Source organism: Antrostomus carolinensis, unplaced genomic scaffold (assembly GCF_000700745.2).
Source record: "Antrostomus carolinensis isolate BGI_N321 unplaced genomic scaffold, ASM70074v2 scaffold11137, whole genome shotgun sequence".
In the NCBI taxonomy this organism is placed as follows: domain Eukaryota; kingdom Metazoa; phylum Chordata; class Aves; order Caprimulgiformes; family Caprimulgidae; genus Antrostomus; species Antrostomus carolinensis.
Genome location: NW_010329505.1, coordinates 26,895 through 44,535, shown reverse-complemented (window position 1 = coordinate 44,535; position 17,641 = coordinate 26,895). Strand labels below are relative to the sequence as shown.

The 17,641-nt window shown below is 43.4% G+C and overlaps 1 protein-coding gene across 3 annotated transcripts in view; it reads left to right on the top strand.

The window, feature by feature from the left end:
• The first annotated feature begins 11,978 nt into the window (after positions 1 to 11,978).
• GRAMD1B (GRAM domain containing 1B) overlaps positions 11,979 to 17,641 on the top strand; it is a 32,552-nt gene continuing 26,889 nt past the window's right edge. Inside the window, exons 1-2 of one of the 3 annotated variants that reach the window (XM_010172593.1) lie at positions 11,985 to 12,188; positions 13,710 to 13,730. In XM_010172593.1, the coding sequence (XP_010170895.1) occupies positions 12,075 to 12,188; positions 13,710 to 13,730 (135 nt within the window). In that variant the 5' untranslated portion in view covers positions 11,985 to 12,074. Of the gene's footprint in view, positions 12,189 to 13,709; positions 13,731 to 17,641 lie in introns of all 3 variants that reach the window. The other 2 variants (XM_010172595.2, XM_010172594.1) reach the window with 2 other exon arrangements.

The window sequence follows — 17,641 nt, the reverse complement described above, 5'->3', positions numbered from 1 at the left end:
TCATTCCTTAACCTCCAGTCTGTTTGGAATAGATTCAGTGCTGCTGTCTTTTATTGTTTGTTGCTCTTATCTGATCCCTGTTTAGTTTATCCACATTATTCATGTGTTGAACTAGATACAGCTCTAGATGTAGCATTTCAGTGGGAATCACACCATCCTTGGATGTGGAGGTACCCTTGCATGGACACAGGGAATGAGAAAGTTTGTATGTTACATGCCAATTTCTTTAAGTATGTTTGTAAATTCACCAATTCATGAAATTTTGTAAACATTTGAAACTTTTAGTGGTCACATATGAAAATTAAAAGTCAAGGTGCTTAAGTTATAGTGGTTCTGCTGATCACGTTGGGTTTTCTGATCAGATAATGAGATTTTGCTGTATTCTTGTTTGTGCTTACGTTTATTTTGGAGAAATACTTCAATATTTTTGGTGGGGAACACAAGACTACTGCATGTGGATTTCTCCAGTTGCAAACACACCAGGTTTACTCATAGACACTGAAACATGGTCCAATGAATTGAAGATTAAAGTCTTGAGCAGAAGGCATTGCAAAATTAATAGCGAGTTCTGTGTTGGCAGAAGGTCAGTGTGTGTGAGGACAAGATGGTGTGGGATTTGGCCCTAACTCTTCATTGCCAGTTGTTACTTAGCTTTACAACTTCTATTAGATGTGGTGCATTTCCACACAGGTAGAAAGCTCCATCCTTATGGGGACTTGCAGATTTAAAGTCAGATGGTACTGGATGAAGTGACATGTTGTTGTCAGCTCTTACTCCATCCTTATGGGGACTTGCAGATTTAAAGCCTAAAGTCAGATGGTACTGGATGAAGTGACATATATTGTTGTCAGCTCTTGTGATTGTCTTATGGATTCATTTTGTTTGGTACTCTTTGTAAATCTCCAGCACTTGTAAACATGTAGTTATATGAGAAACTTTCTCATTTGAACAGAAGTTTCTTCCATGACTGCAGAGAAAACCTTGACAACACAACCTAAACCAGTGTGTGCTAGTGGAATTAGAGGAATAAAAACCAGCTTTGCTTTTATGAAATTTTATGCGACAAGTTTATATTTGGGGTGAAAGTTGATGTGTTTTAGATGCTTGTGGTTGGCAGCACTGTAAATGGAGAAGGTGAAGAAAGAAGAGGTCACGAGAGGGGTGCCACAAAATTGACATCAAACTGATGTCAATTGCATCTCTTTAATGGGGCAATGCATTTGTTAAAATAGTGGCGTATACACAGTGAACCCATGGGCATGTGTGTGAAAAAAGGGATGGTGCTGTTGTACTATCCTGATCAAGACGTGTGTGGTGAGAGTGTTTTCAGTTTAAAATCACGTGCAGCATCTGAATTACACAGTGGCTTGAATCTGCTGGTGCAGAGCATTGATTCTTAAGAGCAGACAGAGCACTTCCTGCTCCCACTGGTTTTGATTGTAGCGAAATGATGGATAATCAGCCTTTTGGAAAGATGTTCTTTTGGGATGTTAGCACTGAAAGCTGTGACTGATTCTAAAGAAAAGAGAAAATGGTCAGTCCTGTGTATGGAATGAGTAGAATGCAATAAAAGAAAGCAAAGGGCAGAGTAATGAGTGTTTATATCACTTAAGACACAGCTCCTTCTGTTATCAGTGGGGAGCAGTAAGTCCCTGAGGGGGTCATTTCCAGCATCTAAATTTGGCTGTAGTCAGACTCCTGACTTAGGTACTCAGAATCATGTGCTGGAGTTGCCTGTCTGGCCCAGTTGACACCTCAGGAAACTTTGAAAATAAACATTGAAGGTGGGCAATGTGAATGTCACTGATGAGCAATAGAAATGATACGAAGTGTAAAGTTTTAAACTACTGTAGCCACACTGGTACAGGAGCTTCTCTGGATGCTCTTTAAGGCTTGTCTGTGCTGTGAAGTTCTTTCTCATTTAAAGGCCTGGAATAACCAAGAGTACTTCCATATGTGGACACTTGTAGTTCAAATCAAGGGTGTTAGTACTGGATGCTGTGCCAGATCAGTTCTGCACGATTTCCTTGCACAGACAAGGTCTGATTTCATATACTAGAAGGAAAAGTGAAAGCTGGTCAATTGTTACACTCTCTTCTTTTTCATCCTTCAGCCTCTGAATTTATATTGGACGGTGAGAGCCCTTGAGAGAGACTGAAACCCTTCTCCTTATTCTGGCATAAAGATGTCCGTGAGTGGGTGTGTAGGGATACAGTGGTGTGTAATGTCCCCCAAAGAAACACCAGGTACTGCTGCTGCTATGGAGTTGTAAACTGTGCTTGAGAACAATTCTTTAAAAATCCCAGACCTGTTTACACATGGGTAGGTATGAAAAATGAAACCAAATTAGCTTCCTAGATGAAGTAAGCTAAACTGCATTGAGGTCACCTTAATTCTGAATGAGTGTGTCCTCACAGTGTTTAATTCAGTTTAGATAATCCACTTTACCAGTTAATTAGGGTTTCTTTTTCCTGACTGTTCTTGTATTGACACGCTCACAGGTTTTGAAACTTTCTCCCCCATGTGGGAATGGTCTAATGTGTACAAAGGGAGGATGAACATTATTTTATCAACCTGTAGGATCTTAACCTGTAGCCTTTGCCAAACTTTACGAACAGCTTTGAAAAGTGACAGGTATAATTGGGGACGTTGGGAAAAATGGCAGGAGCTCCCCCTCCCCCCTTTTCCTCTGGCAGACGTGACTAAGGAAGGCATGAAGGGGGTTGCATTATGTAAAGCAGCAGCCCACAGGCTGTGTGCATGCGCGCGCACGCGTGTGTGGTTGTGTGCGCGTGCAGGAGCGTGTGTGAAAGAACTGGCAGCAGGGGCGAGAGGCGCACAGACCTCAGTCCAGCCACACAGACAATCGTAACCACAAAGAGCGGGGCGGGGGGGAGAAGAGAGAGAAGAGAGGCTGAGCCATGGCAGGAGCCTGAGCAGCATGCAAGGCAGCTGAGAGAGGGGGCTCTGGGTGCCCGTGAGGAGCCGCAGGCACCCCCTACTCACTCTTCCCTTCGGGAAGGGCTCTGAGATGGTGCAGGAGGTGAGTACCCTCCCACCTCACCGCTGGCCCACCCTTGCTCTCCCCCCACCACACGCAAGTGCATGAATGAATGAATTCCTAGCTGCTCCGCTGCACTCCGGTCCCTAATGGCTACCAGGTTAGTGTTACTCTCCTGTTCCTTCTGCTGATGCCTCTCTTCCTCTCCCTTCTGTGTGTATATGTGCCGTCTGCAGTCTCTGAACGTGTGTGCACACGCATGCATATATGCATGTATGTGTGTGAAAACCAGAGCCAAAGGGCTGTATGTGCTGTGCTCAGCGCAGGTTTGCCGAGCAAATCTGCCATCTGAGACATACGCTTTCAAGGCAGATTAAATCTGGAGTCCATGTTGGTTGCTGCTGCTGCTGCTGCTCCTTTCTGTTTGGGGGACTTGAAAGCAGACAGCGTGACATCATGTTGCAGAGATGCTTCATTTCTTTTCCCTTCCAGAGGCTGATTCCTTTTTCCCTTGTTCTCCCCCATGCACGCGCCCTACCTCTCCTGCGGCGGAATTGCTAAAACAGCCTTTTCGATTGTTTGAAACAACCGATGAGCACATCTGATTGTTTTTCTTTTCAGCTTTCATTCCCCTCACCCCTCCTCCTTTTCCTGTCTCCCCCATCCCCCAGCCCCAAAGGGGCAGTTATGACTCTCCTAACATCTGGGTACACGGGGAGAGGCAGACGGGGGATGAAGTTGGATGAACTGGCAATGCGTCACAGGCGGGCAGCTTGAGCTGCTGCAGAAATATGGTGTATTTGTTTGTCCATGTGCTCCCTTGCTCTGAAAAGGGCTTGGAGCATGCACACTGATGTCTTGGTTCTGCTTTGCATTCCTCTCTGGGTTTATATATTTGCAGTGATGGGGAGGACCAGAATTTGTTTTGTGCTGTTTTTTTCAGAGTCTATACAGGTGGATTTTGGGTTTTTTTGGGGTTTTTTTGAGGTTTTTTTGGCAGAGGAGAGCAGTAGGAAATGAGGACTCATTGCACTGTGTGTGTTTATAGACAGTGAAAATCTGATGAATCCCCATTGATTAAAAAAATTGCTTTTTCATAGATTACTGGTGACTAGCATTGTCCTGTCCATCACAGAAATCACTGATTCAGTAAAGAGGGGATGTTCCTGTTCCCTTGCTTCATTGAGTCATATGCATCTGCAGGAGAACTTTTGAAGCTGATAGATTCAGGATGGGGCTTGTGATTTTGGCTCAGTAGGATAGAAGGAAACTTCAAGCGGAATCTCAGAGAGATATTTTACATCAGTGCAATAATTTTGGGTGCCCAACATTCTGCCAAGAGAACCCCCCAGCTGCTCATGCCACTGAAAACCAGAAAGGTGGATAAAGCAAGAGAGAAATGCCACATGGGGGGGGACAAGCCTGAACCAGGTCTTCTGGACAAAGGATTATGTGTGGCTTTTGAACTGAGGGTGTCTGACTCTTTCCAGTATCGGCTGCAGCCCTTGGTCCTCTGTATTTTTAACTTTCCACTGTTGGTGCTGCTGCATGGTTAGAGCAAAGGAGAGAGATTTCATGGAGGATACCAGGGTGAGAGGACATGAAATTGTTGCATTGTTGTTTTCAGAATGGTAAAGGAATGAAACATCAAGGGATGAGCAAAAGAAATTGATTTGATCCCAGCTTTGAAGATCACAGCATCTTCCATTAACTTGTGAAAGCTGATGTGGATGAGCAGCAGGAGTGAGTGGGAAGATGTAAAGCTCTAGCTTTGTCTTGTGCTCCCGAGATACACAATGTTGTTGTGCACTCCTGCTTTGTCGCTGATTAGATGTGGTGTGAGGCTTCATTAGATGTTTAATCTGTGGTTTTTTAAAACCCCTGCCCCAAGATTGGAATGTGTTCATGGGGACATTAATTGTACTGGGGATAAACTCCTGGGATGCTCACAGCCTCGCTGAAGTTACAGCAGGACATGGGCAGAAAGAAAGAATTGTTGTGCTCTTCTTGAGGTAATCTAGGAGCTGTACCACAGCTGTGTCTTCATCCAAAAATGAGCATGGATCTTTGTCACCAGCTATTTAGTGCTCTGTAGTGTTTTTCTCACTCTCCCTTGAGACAATACATGTGGGTTGATGTATGACGGTGACATTGCGTCTCCGAACCACTGAAAGATTTTGATGTTAGCTTGGAAATAATGAAATTTGAAATAAACATACTTGTATTTATTGTAATTTTATTTTTTATTCTTTGAACTGTCAAGTTTTCAAACTTTTCTTCATATCAGAGATAACCTAAGAGTGTCCTTCATTACTATATTTATTTTTTAAACAAGACCTGCCATCTCTGTTGTGTCCCTAGTTCCAGGCTCTGAGATTTTGAAGATGACTTCAAATATTGCCATTCTTGCTGTTATTTACAAGAACCATTGGCATTGTGGTGGGGAGGAGAGGAAACAAAGCCCATATCTGTTCCTCCTTTGGAAGTACAGCCATAAACTGAGTGACCTGCAGGTGAAGATGTTGGGGCTGTGTCTGAAACAGACATGCCACCAGCATCAGAGGGATTTGAAATTCCTGTTTTGCATTTTTTCCTTTTTATGGCTTCACAGATTTCATTGTGTTATGCATCGTACTTTGTTCCATGTGGTTTGTTTTCCTTTGGAGCAAATGGAATTATATTAATTTGTGAGTGATGGGTTTAGAGTGTGATTTATAACATGTGTTGAGTCTCTGCAGATTAATGATCCCTTCTAAATTACGACTGTTGTATTATCGGACAGTGTCGTTAACATCTGTCTTGTTCTATTTTGAAAACATTTTCCAACTTTTTCTGGAGGTTTCTGCAATAACTCCAAGTAGGAAGGTAACTGTGGAGAGGTTGTTTCAAACACAGCACAGTGGGAGTTTCTGTAAGGTACCAGACCATTTGTCCACCAGAGTTGATAGTCTGTCTCTAGTGGTAACCAGTATCAGATGATTCAGAGAAAGACAATGACATTGTTAATAATACATTCGACCAACCTTGCAGTGCTGTGTATGGGCAGAAGGCAAACTCCTTCCTAACGCTTGCAGTGATTTGCTAATCCCCTGAAGCATAATAATTGCATTAATTTTCTCATGAATATGTAAACATGCTATTGAATGTCATAGGAGGAGGACACTATTCTGTGAAACGTCAGAATAATCCGAGTAAATCTTTGACAAGGATGCACTTTTCTGTTAAAAACCAGTTGTTTAAAAACATGCAGAAAGCATTCTTAAAGTATTATGACTTTTAAAGCAATAGTTGTGAAACATTGCTCATTTTCTGTACAGCCCTATAGGTGTAATTGCTTTTTAATTTAAAAATGTGTGTTCTTTTTTACCAGGAGATGTAATATAGGTATAGCATTTTGTTATTGCTTGTAGAGCAATGGCAAGCCCAGGGAATTGTGTGAGGATATATGGAGGTTTTCATTCTTGGATTATCAATTTGAAGTGAGTGTAGGTTGGTGATGACCAAAAGCTGTTACCATCTGCTTGCTGTTTGGTAGACTGCATAATGAGTTTCTGAATCTCATCTTTTTCCACTGATGTCAGACTGTATCGCAGAAAAGTATCTTTGTAGGCGTCTAATTAACCATTTTACTAGCTGTTTCTGAGGAAAATTAACTCTTTTTGTACTACAGCCGGGCTTGAGGTGCCTTCTTGACCTTGTAGCTTTTTCTGTTCTTTATCAGTAGAGTTCTGTTTTATGCTTGAGAATGTCCTTCATTCTTGTTTAGGAAAGCATGTAAGCACAGGCTTGATTTTGTTTGCACAGCCCATAGACTTCAGTGGAGCTCCATACGGAGTTAAATACGTGCTGAAGTTCTTTGCTGGTTTGGGGGCATAATGCTCCACACTTCCCAGAATGAAGCCCAACATTTACAGTGCTGTTGGTAACCCCAGTTTTGGACTCTGAAGAACTTACTATCAGGTAGGTGCTATGGGCTGCAGGGAGATGTGAGCAACTTCAGCAGATTTACTCTTGTAAAGCAAGTTCTTTTGAGAACTGTGACAGACTTGGAGGCTACCGATGAGCTTTCCAGATCAGGACTTTCTTCAGGAAGTCCAAGGGGTTTAGAAATATACTGTGGTAATTGGTATCATTGATCTGTTTTTGCATTTTGAGAACTGTGACAGACTTGGAGGCTACCAATGAGCTTTCCAGATCAGGACTTTCTTCAGAAGTCCAAGGGGTTTAGAAATATACTGCGGTAATTGGTATCATTGATCTGTTTTTGCCATCTGAGAAGCTGCTCATCACAATGAAGGTAGGGAGCACTGTGTGTCTGAACTCCCACTTGTTTAGATGAGCCAGCCTCGTTGTTACAGATTGACTCAAGCAAACTCAGGTTTCTTGTTGAGTTCTCCATTAGAGCATTGCAAAGAGTCCTCAGGGTTCCTGTATGGCTGTAAGAATCCCAAGCTGAGCTTGTAGAGTAGAGACTGTAGCCTTTCCCAAAAGCTACTGTCTGCTGAAGTCTCTCTTCACCAGCCACTCCAAATCCTTACAGGACATACTCTGTTGGAGGAGGAAGTTTGACTTTCTTGTGTCTCGCCTTGCGTCCTTGCTTTGTGGACTATTGAGGGCAGGGTGTGACCAGGCAGCTTGTCCGTGCATTGCCAAATGTTTGTTCTTTTTCCACCACCTAAAGAAAAGCTCATTTCTTCACTATGCTGCTCCAGGTATCAATGACTGTCCTCCATGTGACTGAAGAGAGTTTGGCCTTTTCCTGGCCACACAACACTTGCTCATGTTATTTTTACTGCAACTCCAATCATAAGGTGAGACGTTTCTCTTAGGCACAGTACAAAAATAAACCAAGGAGACGTATTCTGCCTTCTGTGCCTTCATATACTCTGTGCAGGGGTTTCACCTAGGAGCAAGGGGCTGCTGCTTAGGTGGGCTTGTTTGTGTTCTGTCCCTGACTTAATCTGTTGTATCTACTAAAGGCCACGCTGCAGGGGTATGTGAGGCCCTGAATGCACTCTGGTCAATTAGGTCTGTAAAGCACTGTTTATTACTATTATTTTTTTTTTCAAAGTGGGTCAAGCCGTTTTGGCATTTCAGACGTTGATTCCTGGTTCAATTGCAGGCCTTGGTCACTATGGCAACTGCAGAAAGCGTTCGTCATGGCTGTGCCTTGGGTCGGATTCAAACTTCAGGGACTGAGCAGGAGCAGCGAGAGTTTTGAGGGGCTCAAGGCAGGGGGAGGCAAGTGGGACAGAGCTGCAGGCTTGTGGTTTTTGTGCCCATCCTCACTGTGGTAGAGATGAAAGGCTGAATTAACAGACTCCTCATGTTCTTCATTGTGTGCACACCTGTGGAGTCCTTCATGTGAGAAATATTCAGCATTGCCCAGTGGTATGAGGTGGGTTCAGACCTCCTCGGTTTGATAGCTCCCTGCCACTGACTTAAGGGAGAGCTTAAGAAGGTGGCTTCTAAACTGTCTTTTTCCCTATCTCTGCAAAGGTAACAATCCATACATATATAACACAACATGTATGGATGGATTGAATTTTTTAAAGTATGACAGAGATGCTAAACGACTGGAAAATAAACTTGAAGACTAGAGTCTGCCTGAGATTATGCTTGGCAGAGCTGTCACCAAAGTGTACAGCTACAGTAGCGTGAACTGAGCCTGGACAAACATACACACGCCAACATTAAGCTGGTTATTGCTGATGCTGGTCCTATGTAGCTGCAGCAGCTTGGGTTACTCAGCCATGACTGAAAAACCCACCTGAGGAGCTTTGTAAGACCTTGGGTGATTAGCTTGAATTGCCTCCAGAGCTGCACGCTGCTTAGCAGTATCTGTGCTTGGTGTGTCAAACCAGCGGTGGAGCATGTGTGTGCTCAGGGTGGGAAAACTGAGAGTGTATCTTCCATCCCTGCGTGTGAGCGAGGGTGTATTGGAGATAGTATTAATGTATTCATTGCAATCCACAAGAGGCAAAGTTTGTCTCATTTGTCATTTGATTACAACTTGAGTAAAAAAAGTACTGAGCTTTTTATCATGTTTCCTCTGACTTTCGCATGCACATGGTGCAGCGGGACCCTGATTTTGAACTGGTTATTTTGTGCTTGAATTTAGAAGCAGTAAAAACTCAGTGCTCCTTCATAACTGTCACCTGAAAGCAAGCAGGAGCTTGAATGAATTTGACTTGGTCTTTATAGAGTTGCTTGAAGCTGAAACTCAAAGTGAAACTTGTGAGTATGAACTCACATGAACTGAAAATGAGAAGGAGGTTTTGCATGACAAAATTAGGTGTCGTAGAGCTGTAGAAGAAAAAAGAGTACGTATGTTCAAACAAATTTAGTGCAGTGATATGTGACCCAGGAATGCTGGCTTCAAATTTTTGCCTTGTATTTCTGGAGGCCTCTCACACAAACCAGTTTATGTTGAATCAAGAATGCTGGGGGCAAGATTTAGGAAATTCGATGTAATGCTGAATAAGCAACACAGCATCAGCAGGAGCAATACAGCCTCAGAATTTAGAGTTCTTAACTGTAGGAATGGCAATTCAAAACCATTTCCATCTCTGGAAGCGTTGCTGATGAACTTCAAGTCTTTGTACCATTTGCACAGCATCTTCTGCACGTACATGTAGTTGCTGATTGCAATTGGTACATGGGATGCATCTATGCTGGGTTGTTTAAAAAGTGTGTACATCTTGAGTTTAGCCAGGAGAAGTAGCAGCAGCAGGACAGATAAGGTCCATTTTAACTGCATCAGCTGAAGTCTGTGGAGAAACCTGATGCTTTTGTACATTTCAGTAAGCTAAAATAACCCCGAGAATTTTACTTCATGATACACCTCAACTGTTGCAGGCGATGCTGCTGGGAGAATGGTCCAGCTCATCTTTTGCTCAGTCTTTTGTTTCAAATATGACTTGGAGGAATTAAAGCGTGAATATTGCTAGGGTTGTGCTGTACATGCAGCTGGTATTCAGTATACCTGGGTCTTGCCCAGAGAAAGGGAGGACACAGCATGCTGCTGACGTGTTTCACTCCTGAGATGTGCCATTGTTAGGTGTGAACTGTGAAGAAACACGCTTAAGGGGGGAGGTTGCTCTGCTGGTCTTTGTGCTGGAGCCAACTTAGTGTTTAGGTGGCACCTGAACAAGCAGCTTTTTATTATTCTATATCTATAAGAGTCTCAGTCTATTATGTAAAAATATGTAACAGAGCAGAGTCTGTAATTTAATCCATCTTTCTTCCTGATTATATATTGCAAACCCGTTTTCTCTAGCCTGTTCTTTATCTATGTGAATTTCCACACTTTATATTCTTGAAAATATCTTTGAAGGGTTTTCTGGGAAATGCCATGCTACTGTTCTTGCCAGTTGCAAGCTCATTGCGTGTGTGAGTGTGAAATTTGATTCTGCTAGTGTTTGCCTAAGGAACTTTGGTGTATGCTTTCTGCAGATTGTTTAGGGAGAGTTTCATCACTTGTGCATTAACATAAGCAGTGAGCAAATAGAGGATAATTTATGAGACCAGTTCATCCAGTATTAAACCAAATCAAAATAAACCTGATAACTACCAGAGGAGTGTGTTCCATTCTACCCTTATCTGCTACTAACATTTGTAATATGGTTTTGGTATCTTCAGAGGTAAGAAGTGGATATGATTTTTATCTGAGAATTAATGAAACCTCAGGCATGTATCCAACTTTTCTAGCTTTTCAGAAAGGAAATTATCCACTTTAACTACCTCACTGTACATCCCATTGTAAGAAGCAAACTTCAGTTTGCTATATATATATTTGGGCTTAAATTCTAGCCCTTAAGAGTTTGATTGCACTAACTTCTTTAATTTGGTCCCTTACAGTTGTAATTCCCTCATCCTTTTTCTGTTGCCTGCTCTTCTGTGGCTCAGATGTGGTCTGCTTTCTAATGCTCAGAAGATAACAGGGTACCATTAACAACCACCCTGGCAGAGTTAGCACAGAGTTCATCCTGGGATCAGCTGCAGGTTACAGAGTTGAACAGTACTAGCTGGAAAGGCCTCAGAGATGTTTGGGTCTGTCATAAGTAGATTTGACTGCTGAAGGAAATGAGTTATGTAGGGGAAAATGAATGTAGTGTGTGGTATTTTGAAGAGTCTGACAGGAAGAAGAGGCATCAAAAGAGAAGGAACAGTGAGGAAATCTGAGTTTTCCTGTTCTGCATAAATATGTATGTATCTGACTTTCTGATTTAGGTCTTAAGGCATTTGAGAAGATATGGCATGAGAAGTTCCATTCCCCTCGATCTTTCATAATTTCTGTAAAGCTCTGAAAGGTCTTGCTTTTCCCCATTATGAAAGGGGAACTTTTATGTTATAGCAAAACATTTTTGTGCCCAACTCTAACTGGTGTTGGAAACAATGATTTGATATAGGAAATCATGACTGCATTGTCTCTCATCATGACTCCACTCCCAGTGCCCCATCATTTTTTATGATCTTTAATGGAGTGTTTCCTAAAAGATATGATTTCATTTTTGTGCAACCCGTTGAGAGTAGTTACACTTGCTGAAATAAAATAAAGGAGGGACACGGTGGGACTGTATTGAGAACACACTGACATCTCCCTCATTCTTGAGTGGAAGTTTAGGTTTTCTAAGCTTGGATTATCATTTTAAACTCTCAGAGCTGACAGGAGAGAATGAGTTCATTCTCATAGGCATTCAGCTGTGGTCAGAGGAATTGAAGAGTGGGTGGAGAAAGATGCTGGCAGACCGTTGCAGTTCCCTCTGCCACTGGTAAATGATAAGTGTCTACAGCCTAATTTTACTGGGGACTTAAGTCCTAAGCGTGGCATCGGGTGCATTGCTTCAGGAAACCAGATTTGTCTGCTGTGCTAGTGGAGAAATCTGTGGGTAATGCTCCACCTCAAGGCATGGGTGCAGTTGCTTTCTCTTTGAGCTAAAGATTATTAACCCTGCTCTTTCCTTCTTTCTGCAGTACTGCCAGTAACTCAAACCGCAGCACGCCTGCCTGCTCCCCGATCCTGCGCAAACGCTCCCGGTCCCCGACACCGCAGGACTCCCAAGGAGACACCATGGTGGAAAAAGGCTCAGACCACTCGTCAGACAAATCCCCTTCCACGCCGGAGCAGGGTGTACAGCGTAGCTGTTCCTCTCAGTCAGGCCGCAGTGGGGCCAAGAATTCCAAGGTGAGGAGCGACCAAATGCCTTCGGTCAAGATGTGCACGTGTCCCCAGTTCTAAACTCTTTAATGTGGTACGCTGGCTTTGTCCTGTGCGTTTTTATCTCTGGCCTACTTTCCTCCTTCTTCCCCCATCATACTTCTGAAAGTTTTCCTATCTGGAAGCCATTTGTGTAGGTCAGACTTCAGCAGAACTTTATCAGCTTTTCAGCGACCCGAGTGCATGTGTTGCTGATGTCTCGTACTGCAGTTTCATAACGGCTTGTATAGACTAACCTTTTTGCAGTCAAGGCCCTGTTTCCTTGTGAGGCTCTGTGGTTTTGAGAAAGACCTTGAAAATAAGCTGTTGCAATTACTTTTTATCATCTAGATCATGAAGGGTCATGGAACAAATAAAGGTTCCTCTGTGCAGACAGCCTGTGAAGGGCCCATGCATTTCTCCAGTCCTGTCTAAGCCCTGTGTTAAGATGAGGTTCATGTTGTACAGAATCAGTTTGCCAGTCCTCTGCACATTGCCTCCTAGCAGTGTGGTGTTATGACTGTCTTGACCAGATGATATTTTCCCTGGAAAGCTATTGTGTCTTTTGACCATATTAGAAGCAGCCTTGTCTTTGCTGTACTGAGGAGGAGGGCTTCAGGTTTGAGAACTCTTGATTTTCTGTGAGCAGCGGGACCTGGTGAAACACACACAAGGGCCTTGGGAGCCAAATGTGACCTTGGATGATAACCCTACTGTCAGTGGTGTATTATAAGATAGTTAGCTGTCAGGAGCACTCGTGTTTTTCCATATTTTTGAAGTGAAATACTTCAGCCTGAATGTCACAGGCATAACTCTGATGGCTTGTGTGAAATTAGTTGTTAGATCTTTGCCTGATTTATTGCTGCATTGTGTCACATACGCAAGAAGTCTTCATCCACTCACCTTTGTGATCACCATCAGCAGAAGAAACAGGATTCACTGGCCCACATTTACTGGGCTGAACTGATCTCTCGCCACTAAGGGGGGAGTATGTGAGTTCAAAAGAGGGGGCGAAGGGTTTTTTCAAGATGAGTCATTTGAGATGTGTCAGTTCTGAGGTTGCCCTTGTGGTCAGACTTGCTCCCTTGCACACACAAACACTGCCTCAGCGTGGCAGGACCAAGTGACACTCTCATGCATGATGGTGCCAGCAGTCTGTCCCCAAAAGAAAGCCGTGCAGGTGGGAGGCAGGCAGGATGCCGGGCACACTGTGTTTGTAGCCACACTGGGGGATGCTCTGTCGGGGAAATGGCATCCTTGGTAAGGGGGAATTACAGAGATGAGTTGCATTGCCCTGGCCCATAAAGTGCTTTGATTTAAGGCCATAGGAGTGTGATTTTTACCCACACAGTGACTACTAAAGCTTGATGGTGCTTTTCATAAGGAAGGGGGGGATATAATGCTTTCTGTTGGGTTTGTGGGTGTTCCTTCTCTTGATTTGCGAGGTAATTTTTCTTATTTCCTTAATTTCTCTCTTTTCATTCCTGCATGCTTTCTCTCCGATTTAAGTCACACAAGCGCCTCTCCAAAGTAAGCCTTCTTTTTTCTCTCCTGTCCCCCACTGTAGAATTGTCTCATCACTCAGGAACCCTCCCCGTGGTACTGAGTGGTGGCCCCAGTAAGGCATTCTCCTGGTGCAGCTGTGAGAATGTCAGCGAGAGCTCAGCCCGATGCCTGTAGCTGAGAAGCTGGTTTCACTTATATCACTGGGATCTCCTTAATATTTGCTCACATAGTGTGAGAACTGGCCTGTTCATCACACTCCTTCAATTACTTCCAAAGAATTTTAGCCTAGCTTTCCCTTTCTGTGAGCTGCTGTCTTTGTGGGGAAAAATCTGCTGGCTTTGGTTGACTGAACAGTACCATAATCCCTTCTCTTTCCTCTCTTCTTACTTTATGCCTTTCAGAAACAAGAGTTGATCTCTGTAACTTCTTACCTGCTTTTTATGATGAATTAGTAGTTTTGTGGCCAGTGATCTCAGCTTACACACTTTTTCTGTGTGACGTAAATATTAAAGATCAGTGATTTCAAATGAATCCAGCTTAAACCTCTTAGAACAGACCTGTCCCAAATGAATTGTGAGAATTCATGGGCTCGTTCTGAAAGGTAGTAAGTAGAAGATCCCTTGTAGGTGCTTGGATTGGAGATAAGCTCATTTGAGATTTGATCTCGCATCTCTGTGCTACCCTCAGAAGAGTGTAAAAATCAGACATGCAGATGGGATGCTGATTGGACAAAGGGCCAGGCTGTTGGCATTTCCATGTGCATACAAGTTCAAACCAGAATGGCTTAGATGGCTTCATAACCCATGAAATCAATGCCTTGGCCTTGCCCCTGTTGATGCCTTAGATTTAATCCTAGGCTAGTTCTCAGAGAGCACTGAAGCCCGCAGTGCTGATGTACTGTTCTTCCTTGGCCATAGTGCCTCTTGTAACCAGCCTGACCTTGCATGATTCCTGGTGTCTGCTGGAAGCTTCTTTATGTCTTTTTTAGACAGGTTGTCTTTTGCTTGGTGACTGTAGCTTGGATAGCTACAGAGGGGGACTGGAGGATTAATATCTTAGGTGAGGTGTGAAAGAAGTCCTATGGAAAATGCAGGTATGGAGTAGCAGAGAGTCCTGAAAGGGTTGCTGGTGAGTAGAGGTGTGTGGGTCAGGACAGGTCACGGCTAGGCTATGGTAAACTGGAGGTGCTTTGCCTAAGCTATGGAGAGGTTAGGGGAGGGTCTGGTGGGAAGAACATTGGGAGAGAGCAATGTATGTGTAAAATGTGTGCTTAACAGTACTGTGATGTGCTTACAGCCAACCCCTTGTTTTTCTGAGAGAAAAAACCCAACAACTTTAAGATAGAGAAACAAGAGTGAAGTGGACCTCGGATGCATCAGAGCCTCCTGCCCTGCTCACCCACAGTCTGTGCACAGGGTGAGCCTAAAGCAGTGTGAAGGCTGAATCTCTTTTCTCTGTTCCACAGGGTGGCTTTCTGTGGTACACGTGAGGAATGTCAGGTGTAATAAGCCACCTGATTCTCCCCACACAGATGATGGTATCTGTTCAAGACAGGGAGAGGTTAGGAACAAAGAACTTGAGGACAAAGATTTTAAAATCTCCTTGCTCAACCTTTTCTCCTCTTCCCAACTCTCTTCTGCAAGAAGAACGGTCTGATTTTCCAACCTGTCTCACTAATGAAATGAAACAGCTTGAGCCCATGAGTTTGATGCTGTGTTTATACAATTGCTGACAGATCTGCCGCAAGTCCCTTGCCCTCTTTTGTCTGTCGTGTTAGTTGTCGTGCCGCGGTGTTGCCACCAGAGGGAGCCACTTCACCGGGAGTTTTTAAGCACTGGCTCACATCTGTAGGAAATCTTCTCTGGAGCTCTTCTCTGCTGTCCACCAGTGTCCAGTGTGGCATGGACCAACCCACCCACAGGCCTGTGTCAGCCTTCAGCTTTTACTGGCAAACACTACTGCTTCTGGAACAGCTTTCAGAACCCAGTTAAAAAACCCCTTTTTTGCTATCAGCTGACAATAAAATACATATTTTTAACTCTTTTGCTGTTGCCCAAGGATAAAAGTTATTTCCTCTCCATTGCAAATCCTTCAGTTTCTTCCCACTGTCTGTAGGTAATAATGAATGCTGAGGATAAATATCAAGTTAGGGGAAAACATGAGTTTTGGTGTAGACCCTGGAGATTGTAGGCCAGTTTAGGTCAGAAGGATCAGAGAAGGTCTCTAGTCCAAGCGCCTGCTCAAAGCAGAGCTGAATGCAGTTAGATCAGGTTGCTCTGAAGTCTTGGCCAGCCACATTTTGCAGACCTCCAAGAACGGAGATCCCACAGCCTCATTGGGCCCCTGCTCCAGTGCTTAACCCCTCCTGTTGTGAACAGGCTTTTTCCTTCTATCCAAATAGAATTTCCCTTACTGCAGCTTATGACTGTTGCACCTTGTCCTTTCAGTGTCTGATTATGAGAAGAGTTTGGCTGTGTCTTCTCATTTACCCCTCCCACTGGGTGGTATAATCCCTCTTTAGGTAGTAGGTCATGAAATTATGGTTGTTTTGAAATGGGGTGAGCAATTTGGGAATAAATTTAATCAATTTCTTTGAGTTATTTGACCATGGGCATTAGAAGCCAGGCGAATAGCAGAGATTTTGGAAGTAGCAAGTCAGGAGAAAGGGCTCTGGAATCTGTTCTGAGCTCTGCCATCACTCTGTGCATCTGTTTCCCCAGTTGTCAAATGGATTTAGGGTGAATAGCAGAGATTTTGGAAGTAGCAAGTCAGAAAGGGCTCTGGAATCTGTTTCCGAGCTCTGCCATCATTCCTGTTCTGTGCATCAGTTGTAAAATGGATTTAGGGCTACTTCTAGAGCTCTGTGGCATGTAATTCACTTGGCAAAAAGTTTCCGTTCCTGTGGAAGCAAGAGTATGGAGGAGTGAGTTGTGATCCTGCTCCCAGTGATGCTGAAAGGTGGAAACTTCTGTTGGCATCCAGTTAGCCAGCTGAACTTCCTCTGCGTGATCCACTGCTTCCTGTCTGCACTGTGAAGCTGTGATCTTCCACAGCAGTATATGCAAATGTGAGATCATTAACCCATGAAGATGTAGAGGTAGCACTATATTAATTAAAGGCTCAGAGAAAAGACCCCATTTTTCACCTTCCTGAAGTTCTCCTAAGTTCTTCCTGGTTACAGCCACCATCTAACTATGAACTCTGGTATCTGCTTCTATAGCATCGTCTCTGCAAATCAGTGACATTTTTTCCTCTTCTGTGTGCAATCCATTCCTCTGTTACTTATTTATTTTCTCTTTTCAGTTCTAATACTTATGGTTTCTTTTTCCAGTATGACAGACTTAACCTGCTCAAAGTAAGAATATGTTTTTCCTTTTTCTTTCTTTTTCCCTTCCATTATACTGTCTCTTGATTTTCAGTTTGTATCTCCCTATGTTCTGACTCTCAGTGAATGAAAATAAAAGATGTATAAAATTGTAGGTAGATTTAAGGACTCGGATAGTCTCCCTTCTCTTTGGACATCTTGTAGTCTGTTCTAACTGCAAAACATAGGGGCCAGGGGCAAGGAATCTCCTCATATTTAGAACACTTGGTGGAGGCGAAAGATGAGGCTTTGATGGTCTTTATAATTGTGTAGAAGAGCTTAAGTAAGGAGAGCAGCAGAACTCCTTTACAGAGGAGCTATGGTTTGGGGAAATTCAAGTGTGAGGGAGAAAAAAGAGTTACTGCAATTAATGTAGCAGAGGGCAACGAATCCCTGTCACAGTGTGCTGACACCACAGTGTGCACCCTGATTTAGAAGACACTGTGACAGTAGTGTCTCTGTTTTCTCTATGCCAATTGAAGTTTGATTATAGATTCCTCTCCCCCCCCAGGAATTTCTGAGTTGTGCCTTTTGCTTATTAAGGCAGACAGATGGTAAAAAAAAAATCAGC